Source organism: Octopus bimaculoides, chromosome 2 (assembly GCF_046866305.1).
Source record: "Octopus bimaculoides isolate indiv1 chromosome 2, ASM4686630v1, whole genome shotgun sequence".
NCBI lineage: Eukaryota > Metazoa > Mollusca > Cephalopoda > Octopoda > Octopodidae > Octopus > Octopus bimaculoides.
The window spans coordinates 116,854,219-116,866,842 of NC_142929.1; the positions used below are offsets into that span (position 1 = coordinate 116,854,219).

The following is a 12,624-nucleotide window of genomic DNA, read 5'->3' on the forward strand; positions in this document are numbered from 1 at the left end:
AAAGGATTGATTTTAAGCATACCTTCTACTGAGTAAGAACTTGGTTTCTTTAAGCACTGGCTTTGTAGATAACTGTGGGTGTTATTATTTGATGTAAAATATAGTTTCTTCATTGGTTGCTGATGGATATCTATATAATCATTGGTGCAATTACAAATTTTATTCACATCTTAGTGGGCAAGTAACATACATCTCTTCGTACACAAATACAATTGAAACTTAATTTTAAAACATTTTCATCTATGCAGGCATATCTATATATACCCCTCCACCCACATTTATATAGGGATATATTCCTGTGCCAATCCGTTTACAAACATATGTACACCTGCAAGTGTGTGTATTTATGTATGCATGCATAAATGTGTAGATATGGTGTTTGCTTTGTATCACCTGGTCTCAAGTTCATTGGAATCTTGGCCAAGTGTCTTCTGTTGTAGCCCTTGTGAATGAAATTGGTAGACAGAAACCAGATGGAAGCTTGTTATGTATATGTGCATGGTTGTATGTTTACACCATCCTCACAAGAAAAGTGTTGTTTGTTGACATTCCTTGCTAACAAATTGTCCTATAGCTCTGTGCTTTTGAAGTAAAGCCAATTAGGGTTAGCAAATGGAAGTCTGTCTGGTTGTAAAACAATGCCTTTGTCCAATATATTTGTTCAACTCTCCAATATGACAGCATAGGAAAAAAAAGGGGCATAAAATGAATGTGTGTCTATACATACATCAACATATGTATGTATATACAGGCACATCCTTGCCTGTGTAAAGAAGCTCACTCTATAACCACATGGTTTTGGGTTCAGCCCCACTGTACAGTACCTTGGGCAAGTGTCTTTGACAGCAGCCTTTGGCTGACCAATGCCTTGTGAGTGAATTTGGTAGATGGAAACTATGGAAACTCATTGTGTTTGTGTATATTTGTGTTTGCTCCATCAGTACTTGACAACCAGTGTTGGTTTGTTTATGTCCTCTGTAAACTTAGTGTTTTGACTAAAAGGGCAGTTGGAATAAGAACCAGATTTTAAAAAGTGCTACAATTGATTTATTTGACTAAACCCTGCAAGGCAGTGCCTCACCATGGTCACAGTCCTGTGACTGAAACAAAAGTAAAAGATAGGTATATATCTCTTCATTTCAATGCCAACATATGTCAGACAGAATTCATTGAGGTAGTTCTGTGACTGAATGCTCTTTGTGTTGCCAATTCTCACCTGTTTCTAAGTAAGGTAATATTTTCTCATGGCCAGACATGTTTTTACATAAGATAGGAAACAAATGACACTGCTTGTGTGATGGCAAGCTTATTTACAACTATCATGTGATGGCAAAAAAAAATCTCTCTCTCTCTCTCATTCACACTTGTTAAAGTATTCTTAAAGTAATTTTGTGTTGTTTAAAGAGCATTTAAATTTCAAATTGCAAACTCTTATTGAACTTGTACGTTTTTTCTCTGGTTCCATAGGATCCAACAAATTTACAAACCAAAGTTCAGAAACATCAGAATTTTGAGGCTGAGCTTGAAGCCAACAAGAGCCGTATTGATTCCATTAAAGAAACTGGTGAAGAATTAATCAAAGAAGAACATTTTGCTTCTGAAAGCATCAGGTGCTGATCTCTTATTCAGTTATCTTTTGTTTTAATTTTTTATGCCTAGTTTGAATGGATTTACAAAATTTATTAGAGCTTCTGTCCTAGGCATTATTAATTTATTGGACATTTGTTGTTGCTGGATATGATAAACCCCAGCTATTCAATGTTTAAAATAAGAGTTGATTATTGCAAATTGCCATAGATGTTTTGTCAGATAGGCTATAATATTCATTACTTCAAACCAAACTAACCCTTTCAGCCACATCTCTTTACTGCAACTAACCTATAATCTTTTTTTTTTAACCTTCAGAGAACGGATTGATGAAATTACAACATTATGGGTACAGCTTCAAGGACAAACAGAAAAGAAAGGTGGTGTATTTGTCTTTATTCATTCATGCTAATTTATATTAACAATTGAAGTCAAAATGAAATGTACCTTGAAAGATATATTTACTGAACTAATAATGAATTTTAATATAAATTTTATATAATCAGAGTAATTATTTGTTCTGTCATTTACTTACATTGTTATTTTCTTGTGATACAGGTAATAACTTAAAAGAAGCTAGTTTACAGCAACAATTCTACCGTAATGTTACTGATGTTGAAGGTTGGTTGGTTGATATTGAGGGGCAGTTGATGTCTGAAGATTTTGGCAAGGTAACCTCTGGTTTTCTAGCTCAGCTACCTCATGAAACAATACTGTTGAATTATTTATCCATTTGATAGTTCACATATATTAACCATATCATTACTCTTCTTATTCTGTATTAGGATTTAACCAGTGTACAGAACCTGCAAAAAAAACATGGATTACTGGAAGCAGACATTACGGCTCATCAAGTAAATATTAAAACTTTGTATTTATGCTCTTTTACTTTTAGATCTGAAACCTTATATTTCCAATAATCTCTTGTGTGTTTGTGATACACATACATATACTGACGCACATGCGCATATGTTAGCTAGTTTTAGAAATTAGGAGCAGTCTTGATTTTAATTTCTCTTTGCTATTACTACAATGACCTGAACTCTAAAATTTACCTCCTTTACTCAAACTGAATGAAAATATTTAGCCGCACATATATCTCTGCAGTGTTTTTAAGGTTCCAAATTCAACATTTATCCAGCAAACTAAGTTCCTCAGAAAAAAATTGAGGAACCAATGAATTCTAAGTGGTTAGAAGGATTAGGTATATTGTTTAGTGCAGGATCTAGATGACAGGAGAGGCAGGTATTTTATGCTGGTTTTGGTTTTGTGTGATGGACCATTTGTAAGAAATGGAGAAACACCTCTAAGCATTGTGGTCTGGGAAATACTCTCACCACTCCAATTGGCTGTTCTAAAATGTTTTGTTTTTATCAAAATATTAATTGTTCAAACAGCGATTAGTAGAGGACTAATTTATATTATGTTTGAATACCAGGATTATTTCTAGCAGTCAAGACTTGGAAAATTTAGCATTTTATTTTTTTAAAATTGGGATTCATGATGTCCATAATTTTTTTTAACATAAGATTCATAATTTAAGATACAGTTAATTTGTTGTTGAAAGATTGAACCAGTATTTACTCTAATTAATATTTCTTATTTTAGGATCGCGTTGATGGGATCCATGTTCAGGCTCAGGCATTTGTTGAATCTGGTCATTTTGATGTTGAAAACATTCAGAAAAGGAAAAACGAAGTTCTTGGACGTTACAAATCTCTCCAGGTAAAAATCCTTAATATGTATGTTATTTATTCATTATTTGAAAATATTTTAGTAATATATTCTACATTGTAGGTTTAGTTGCAATAGTTAAGCACTGTCTGAAAATTATACCCCCTCCATTTCAGGAACCAACAGGTGGTCGTAAACAGAAGTTGGATGATGCTCTCCGACTTCAGCAGTTTCTTCGTGATGTTGAGGATGAAGAAGATTGGATCAGAGAGAAAGAACCTATTGCTGCTTCTACAAACAGAGGTAAGAAATAAGGGTTTTCACAAAACTCTATAAGATGTACCCGGTGCAAGCTATGGACACATAAGAGGTGCAGCAACATCAAAGGCAGGTTAACTAGCAAGTTAGTTTTTGTTTGTGGCAGATGTTCAGGTGCAATAAAGACTGTAAACAAACAGGAAACAACTTCTATCTCATTCCAGGGTGAAAAACTAGAGGTAGTCGATAGCTTCCGCTATCTGGGCGACCAAGTTAGTAGTGGGGGTGGGTGCGCTGAAAGTGTAGCTGCTAGAATAAGAATAGCCTGGGCAAAGTTTAGAGAGCTCTTACCCCTGCTGGCGACAAAGGGACTCTCACTCAGAGTAAAAGGCAGACTGTATGACGCATGCGTACGAACAGCCATGCTACATGGCAGTGAAACATGGGCTGTAACTGCTGAGGACATACGTAAGCTCGCAAGGAATGAAGCCAGTATGCTCCGTTGGATGTGTAATGTCAATGTGAATACCCGTCAGAGTGTAAGTATCTTGAGAGAAAAGCTGAACATTAGAAGCATCAGTTGTGGTGTGCAAGAGAGACGATTGCGCTGGTATGGACATGTGGTGAGAATGGATGAGGATAGCTGCGTGAAAAAGTGCCACACCCTAACAGTTGAGGGAACCCGTGGAAGAGGTAGGCCCAGGAAGACCTGGGCTGAGGTGGTGAGGCAAGACCTTCGTACATTGGGTCTCACCGAGGCGATGACTACTGACCGAGACCTTTGGAAATGTGCTGTGCGTGAGAAGACTCGGCAAGCCAAGTAAGCTCGTTGCCAGTGCCCCTGGACTGGCTCTTGTGCGGGTGGCACATGAGATGCACCATTTTGAGCGTGGCCGTTGCCAGTACCGCCTGACTGGCTCCCGTAGGATTTTCGAGTGAGATCGTTGCCAGTGCCCCTGGACTGGCTTGTGCGGGTGGCACATAAAAGACACCATTTTGAGCGTGGCCGTTTTCGTGCGGGTGACACGTAAAAGCACCCACTACACTCTCTGAGTGGTTGGCATTAGGAAGGGCATCCAGCTGTAGAAACTCTGCCAAATTAGATTGGAGCCTGGTGTTGCCATCCGGTTTCACCAGTCCTCAGTCAAATCGTCCAACCCATGCTAGCATGGAAAGCGGACATTAAACGATGATGATGATCTTTCCTGTTTCTTTGTTTTTGTCTCTTTATTGTTTGCTTTTGCTCTGTAAACTCCTTTAATATTATCATTATTTTTTCTGTAGGTCGTGATTTGATTGGGGTACAAAGTTTAATCAAGAAACATCAAGGTTTGCTAGCTGAACTGGCTGGCCATGAAAGTCGCATCACCAATGTTTGTCAATTGGGACAAGGTATGATTGGAGAAGGACATTTCGCTGCTGATGAAATTCAACATAAAATCCAAGAATTGGATGAGAAATGGAATAATTTAAAAGTTTGTACTAAAATCACATATTTTTATTTTTAACTCTAACTTCAATTTTAATTTTTTTGTAAAAAAAAAAAAAAAAATTTAATCATGTAATTAAGGAAAATATTTGAATTTGAAAATGGACTACTAAATGAAATCGATTAAAAGATGATTATTTTTTCATTGTTTAGGATAAAGCTAACCAACGCAAACAAGATTTGGACGATTCCCTACAAGCTCAACAATATTTCGCTGATGCTAATGAAGGTGAGTCTTGGATGAGAGAAAAGGAACCAATCTCTGCTAATACTGATTATGGCAAAGATGAAGATTCTGCTGAGGTAAGATTGATCCCTGCAAGATAACTATTTTCTATTTCTTTCTCTTAAAAGATATAATATGATATAACAACATGTTCATTTTTGCTTTGCAGGCTTTGTTGAAAAAACATGAAGCATTTGTTGCTGATTTGGAAGCCTATAGAACTGTTATTGAGGGGCTCAGGGAACAAGCTTTAGCATGCAAGGTAATGATCTGTTTGTTTCAATCTCTTGGTTATGGTTATATTGGGTAATCACCTACCATTAAGACTGTTTGGTCAACACACTGGTACTTCTTCTAGTTTTCAAATTAAACTATGTCAAGTTTATCTTTAGATGCTGTTGTTATTCAGGAACATTATTGATTTGAAGAGCATTTCTCTCATTTGAGAGAAATGCTCTTGTAAACCTAATAATTCATATGCAAATATTTCATTAACCAATGGTTTTAGGTCATTAAGTTCATATTTTGTTACTATAAACATTATGCTTTAGAAAAAGCTACTTAGCTCATATATTTCGACTCTAGCTTCATATATTAAATATAATAAATTTAGCTACCTACTCTTAATCGTGTGAATGGTGTCTCGGAATTATTTTAATTTCCAAAAGCTCTATTTCTTGAAATAGACAATAACACCCTGAGTATAGTACCCCCACCATACATGGAGAAAAAAAAAATGAAAGTTGACTCCTGTATTTCTAAAACTAAAGAATAATAGAGTATTTTATTTTCAATGTATAGTGCTACATCCATTAAATACACTGATGGCGGCATAACTTTTGCTTACTCTACAATATTTACAGTAAATAGTTGAGAAAAAATGTTTAATCTCCACTCTGTTTTAGATATCATCTAATATAATGAATGCGAAAACTAATTTCTGTGTCAGTGTGTCACACTCTCTCTCTATTCAATGAGACTTCTTCTGTTGATGATGTTTTATTAAAAGTAGTAGTGTTGATGGTGTCATTGGGGGTAATGATAAGAGAGAGAAAGAGGGACTGAACACTGAATTCATTTTCTTAATACCACCACCATTGCCACCACATCTGCCATACACTCACTTAAGAATTCTGACGCCACCACCATCAATACCTTTGACTTTGCCGCTTTCCCCTCCACCACCACCACCACTGTCTTTTACTTCACTTACTCTCACCGTCATCCCTGACTGCTCCAGCTACCACCACCACCATCATCACTGCCGCCTCTGTCTCTATCATAACTACAACTCATGCTATTACTATCACCCCATTCCCATCACAAAAAGACTGAATGGTTTGTGTATGGCAGATATGGCAATGGTGGGGGTATTGTTGTTTATCATGTAGCTTTGCGATAAGTTCCAAGTCGACAAATTATATCATTGTTTGGATGAAAATTGTTCTTTGCTTGAAAAATATTGTTCAAATTTAATAAAGTTTAATATGTACTCAGTGCATGAAATGTCATTGTTGGGCCCAAAGCCTAATGAAGAGCCCTGCACAGGAGCTAGCTTAAAAGCTATCCGACAAGGTGGCTTTTAAGCTAGTTGTTAAGACATATATATGAATGAATGAAAGGACATTAATGGAAACTAGGGTTGGTTTATTTGGGTAATAATTCAATTGGTTTCATTTTGATCTTCTAAAATAAGAGATTCTGAATTTTAATAACCATTAGATATTCCCATAACAGTAGAGATACACAGAAACTATGGTCTTTGTATATCACAGAATTTTGAAATCTTTGTACTTTCATGTCATTGAGCAGCTAAGATGATTATAGTACCAAATACTGTACTTTGTTGCTGTATTTTATTGTCCTCATCTAATTTGAGGATAATTACATGTGTTACTTAATGACAGCAACTGGTATTGCCACCTGCTAAAGAGCACAGAACAACTACCTAGATAATAAAATCACTATAAAACATGTTACTATTTTAATTTTTGTATTTCATTTTTTGCTATGTCGTTAAGCAATAGCTGATGTTGGTGTAATAATTTACTAGTTTGAGGTTATTGAGTTTTCTATATTTTTACAATGGCATCCTTTCTTTTTAGCAACAAGAAGCACCTGTTATTGATGACATTGGAACAGAGAAAGTCATGGCATTATATGATTACACTGAAAAATCACCACGTGAAGTATCCATGAAAAAAGGAGATGTCCTTGTTTTGCTCAATAGTGCCAATAAGGTAATTTGTCATGAACTTTGTCAATAATTCAACTCAGTGATCCTAGTAGATGTAATTTCATGCTTTAGGCAATCTATTGTTAATGTTTACAAATAAAGTAAAGAAAAAAATGTAAATCATGAAATAATATTTTAAATAAATTACATTTTATATATATATATATATATATATATATATATATATATATATATATATATATATATATATATATATATATATAATATAATATACACAAAGACACTTCCATTCTTGCTATTGTCTTTATTTTAGGAATGGTGGAAAGTTGAAGTTAATGATCGCCAAGGATTTGTACCTGCTGCATATGTGAAGAAATTAGATCCAAGTCTCTCTGCAAGTCGAAACAATCTGATGGATGAATTTACTATATCTGTGCGACAGAATCAAATTGAGACCCAGTAAGTAGCAGTTTTAGTAAAATGTGAATAAGCTGGCCAAGCAGCATATTAGCTATGTTAAAATGCAACCAATTAAAATTTAGCATTAGCAAGATGACTTTTAGTATCACCAAATTGATGAAGTCTTTTATGGGGCAAAGATGGAATATGATGTAGGAGGCAGGGTCTGCAGTGTGATGCGAGATATTAAATCCCAAAACTCTTCTGAATATAGTCCAGGATCAGAAAATAGGTGATTACCATTATTTTCAATGTTAATAATTATTCAGAGCCAAAATAATTTTTTGATCTAGGTTTTTTTTTCACAAAGAAAAGAAAGCAGGCATTCTAGGAGACAATAAATTATACCATGTACTACGACTGAGGTGTAGTTGCACTGGCTAGCTTTGCTGCTTGGTGTTATATAATTGATAGGAAAAAAATTTACTGTTCTTGAGAATTCTAAATTGACTACATTATTAGTGTCACTCATTATTTTGATGGGACAGTATTAAATGTTTTATAATGAAAAATTGTTTTTTTTTTCCTCTTTAAAAAATCCGTCTATATTCAGGTTGGAGACTATTTTACATGTCTGTTTGGAATATTCCAACTGAAATAGTTATTCAAAAAGTTTTTGACATAGTGAACTTTTGAATTTTTTCAGATATGCTAGCTTAATTGACCTTGCTGATCAACGTCGTACAAAGCTTCAGGAATCTTGCCGTGCTTACCAACTAGTGCGAGAAGCTGCTGAACTAGCTTCTTGGATTACTGAAAAGGAAACCATTGTTGTAGAGCATGATGTTGGAGAAGATCTGGAACAAGTTGAAGAAATGCAGAAAAAATTCGATGACTTCCAAAAGGTACCTAAAAATAATAATAAAACTTAGAATGTTTTTACTGTCATTATTTTATTTCTTGTATGCATTTGTCTTCTATTATTAAAATTATTAAAGTATATGCTGCTTATAAACATTTACTAAATATTTTGAAATTTTTAACAGGATTTGAAAGCCAATGAGGTCCGCCTACAAGAGTTGAATTCTATTGCCGATAGATTAACAGCTATGGGACAAACTGAAGCTGCTGAGAATATCAGGGAACAGATTGCTGTAAGTTATTTTAATCCTATACAAAATTTCAGGCTTTTGTGCTTAATTTTGTTTTAATTATGTATGTTCATTTTGCTTACAAAAACTGACTTTGGTGTTTAACATTGATATTTGTTGAGTTTAAGATAATTGATATGACAATAGTTTGATCATTATCTATTCCATTTTAGAAACTCAACAACCGTTGGGAAACCCTTCAAATGGTTACCCAAGAAAAACAGCAGACTCTTGGCTGTGCTCATGAAGTTCAGAGATACCACAGGTAACTATTATTTAGTTTGTTCATAGTTCACAGTAAGTGGACATTGTTTTGTTAGGTAAAAATATAATAGTTGAGGTATTTTTATTAGTAGTTCTTGTCTGACTAGGTTAATCTATTGTTTTTCTTTTTTTTTAACAGAGATGTGGATGAGACAAAAGACTGGATTTGTGAAAAGGACAATGCACTTAACAACGACAATTATGGAACAGATCTGAGTAGTGTGCAAGCATTGCAACGTAAACATGAAGGTGTTGAACGTGATCTTGCTGCACTTGGAGAAAAGGTTGGTTACTTGAGTGCATTTTTTAAATGCATTTTTCTGAAATTTATCTCTCTTTCTCCTTTCATGTGTTCAAAATTGTTAGCTTTAATGGGAGTAAGGTATGTGGGATAGACATCTTGGTACTGCAGAGTGTGTGCAGAAACTATTTGGTATGGAATGTTTTGGTGCTGAGAAAATAGTGAGTGCTCAGATGGTACTGTGTTTGAAACATTTTGTCAATGTGAGTACAGACAACTATTTGTGTATTTAAAGCGCTCTGTCTTGGTTGCTGTTGCAAAGCAGCCTTTTCTCACAATGCTTTGGTCTACACTTGCTGCTGAACCTTCAGATTGAGAGCTTAGAGGATGTAAATCGTACATTTTGACACCAAAAACAAGTCTGCTCCGTTACTTGTTTAAACTTTTAAAACGACAGAGAAAGGTCATTAAAAAAAAGGGTTACACTGTAGACGACTTCTAATCTAGTTGTTCAGACAAAGAATCTTACGAGTGATAACCAATAAGTCGTATGTAGTTGGATCAGTTATCTTCTTCACTGTAATATAATGACTGTGTAGTGCATCCTGTTGGTTACTGGAGTGCATTTTTTAAATGCATTTTTCTGAAATTTAATCTCTCTTTCTCTCTTCATGTGTTCAAAATTGTTAGTTTTAATGGGAATAAGGTATGTGGGATAGACATCTTGGTACTGCTGATTGTGTGCAGAAACCATTTGGTATGGTGTTCAGACAGATTTGTACTTCTTAGACTAGAGATTTAATGGTCAGAAAATTACTTTAATGCAGGTATGAATAAGAATAAAGGTTTTCAGCCTGTCATTATTACATTACAAATATGTTTAAAATGTTCCTCGAAGTCAAGAGTGGTGAGAGGTTGTAGTGGTGGTAACTGTAAGTTATGAGGAATGAGTTTTAGGGGTAGATTATTGGGGAGGAGTTACTTTTATTGTCTTAGTTACCTTTATTGTCTTATGGATTTATCCAATCCATGGAGATGGATGATCGGATGATACTGCTGATTTTTCTAGTCCATATATAACCAGAAACAATATTTTTGTTTAATCTATAATTCGCCTAGTCAGTGGATAGAGAGACAATGATGTAGGTTTGTCTATTCCATATTAACTTGGGTAAACTAATATAATCTTGTGAGAGATTATTATTGTTTCTCTAATATTTCTGTGCTTTCTGTTTAGGTACGTGACCTTGATTCCTCAGCCAAAAGACTGATGGAAAGCCATGCTGATCAAGCTGAGAGTATTTATGTACATCAAACTGAAATCAATGAAATGTGGAATGAACTTACATCAAAGGTCAGTAAACATTACCATATTTTCGAATTCCAGAAGTTTGTTTTCCTTTGTGGTCACTTTGTCAAAAATGTTGTGACATTTTCCATTTCTTTTGTGCAGGCTGATGCCAGAAAATCTAAACTTCTTGATTCTTATGACCTTCAACGTTTTCTCAGTGATTATCGGTAAGATTTTCCTTTGATTTTCATTATCTTAAATGAATTATATAATATAAATATTTGTAATAAAATATGTGGTATAAGAATACATTTCCAATTTTACATTGTGAATTCACTGTTGTATGCCATTTTTGTGTTTACACATGCATTCATATACTATGTTTACATTATTCTTTTAATTTATTGAAACAAATGATTTTTTTTTATATTAGTAGAAATTTGAATTTTAATCTAAACTTCAATCACTGTTCTTCTAACTTTATCTAAAGAATTTCAGCTTTAAACAAATATTAGTTAATTGTCAAGTAAAACAATTCTTACTAGTTTATTAAATTTTCTTAATATTCCTTGAATTTTGGTATTTTTGTTTTATTTAATGTTTTAAAAATGTGGAACATTGAATGAATATGTTCATTGGCTCAAATCTTGAAATATGCTAGAATTTTAGTACTCTCAAATCATTTACAACTTTGACTAAGTTCATGAGACTATTCACTCAAATATGAGATGATTTTTCACAGAGAAGAGTACTTCATAAATTTTCGACAAATATTTGAAATGCATTTACTTCTTCTTTCAGTGATCTCACATCTTGGATCACTAGTATGATGGCTCTTGTGTCATCTGATGAACTCGCTAAAGATGTTACTGGTGCTGAAGCTCTGCTAGAAAGACATCAGGTTTGTGTTTTTATTTCTGATCATTTAACTAACAAGTACTCAAATTACCACACGCACACACATACCCATTACATTATTGTTTTCATTTCATTTACACTTTGTATTTATTTTAGATATTAATAATTATCCAGGTATTTAAGTTTTTTCCTGGATTCAAAGTTTCTCCCTCACTGAATTTGGCACACTGAAATAAGTTAATATTTTTGTGAAAGATAACTTCAAAAATAGCTTTAAAAAGTCTTCTGGGTGAGCATTAAGCATTATTGTAATTGTTTACTGGTTATTGAAACTCACAAATCACCACCCATTATTTGATGTTGAAAGTGAGGAATATAGGTACTGAAAGAAATTGGGTAGCTTTTTGACATTACTTGAACCAGCACATAAAAAAGCACAACTGAAGAATGAAGAGAAATTAGAATGTGTTGGAATGAGGGATGGAACTCATATTTAGACTTTTTGCAAACATTCTGTTTTTATAGTGAACATTTTGGTATTATTTTAGTTAATTATATAAATGAAATTATTTTTATGTGGTTACAAATTATTCTGTTTGCTAGAGGGAACAGCTACTAAGGTTGACTATTATAATGTTTCAAAGACTGATAAAAATATAAAGACAGAGAAAGCAACAGTGATAGTTACTTAGATGTTGAAAATATCTGATAAAATAGAACACAAGCTAGTTACTTAGTTACTCATGTATTGCAAGTAGGTAGTATCTGCAATGACTTGTGTGACCTCATTTGCAAGAGAATGAGATTTTTAGGAAGGAGTAATTATAGTGCAGCTTAAATTAGCTTCATTTTGGGTTTGTGTCAAGACCAGGAATCTGTGATGTCCTCTTTTTAATGAAACAACTGCAAGAGAAATTCTTAGCTAAGAACAAATACTAAACCTTGCATTCATAGCCCTTGTGAAGGTTTTTGACAGGTTATGATACTCT

General features: G+C 34.0%; 1 protein-coding gene across 49 annotated transcripts in view; it reads left to right on the forward strand.

Moving 5' to 3' along the window:
* The window catches only part of LOC106879353 (spectrin alpha chain), a 92,620-nt gene that overhangs the window by 46,995 nt on the left and 33,001 nt on the right, over positions 1 to 12,624 (forward strand). For all 49 annotated transcript variants that reach the window (XM_052978633.2, XM_052978636.2, XM_052978635.2 and 46 more), the window contains 18 exons: positions 1,468 to 1,610; positions 1,906 to 1,967; positions 2,146 to 2,258; positions 2,373 to 2,441; positions 3,196 to 3,312; positions 3,438 to 3,564; positions 4,804 to 4,994; positions 5,162 to 5,311; positions 5,404 to 5,496; positions 7,340 to 7,474; positions 7,745 to 7,890; positions 8,537 to 8,735; positions 8,877 to 8,984; positions 9,155 to 9,246; positions 9,385 to 9,529; positions 10,724 to 10,840; positions 10,940 to 11,004; positions 11,579 to 11,678. In XM_052978633.2, coding sequence (XP_052834593.1) covers positions 1,468 to 1,610; positions 1,906 to 1,967; positions 2,146 to 2,258; positions 2,373 to 2,441; positions 3,196 to 3,312; positions 3,438 to 3,564; positions 4,804 to 4,994; positions 5,162 to 5,311; positions 5,404 to 5,496; positions 7,340 to 7,474; positions 7,745 to 7,890; positions 8,537 to 8,735; positions 8,877 to 8,984; positions 9,155 to 9,246; positions 9,385 to 9,529; positions 10,724 to 10,840; positions 10,940 to 11,004; positions 11,579 to 11,678 — 2,172 coding nt within the window. The remainder of the gene's footprint in view (positions 1 to 1,467; positions 1,611 to 1,905; positions 1,968 to 2,145; positions 2,259 to 2,372; positions 2,442 to 3,195; positions 3,313 to 3,437; positions 3,565 to 4,803; positions 4,995 to 5,161; positions 5,312 to 5,403; positions 5,497 to 7,339; positions 7,475 to 7,744; positions 7,891 to 8,536; positions 8,736 to 8,876; positions 8,985 to 9,154; positions 9,247 to 9,384; positions 9,530 to 10,723; positions 10,841 to 10,939; positions 11,005 to 11,578; positions 11,679 to 12,624) is intronic.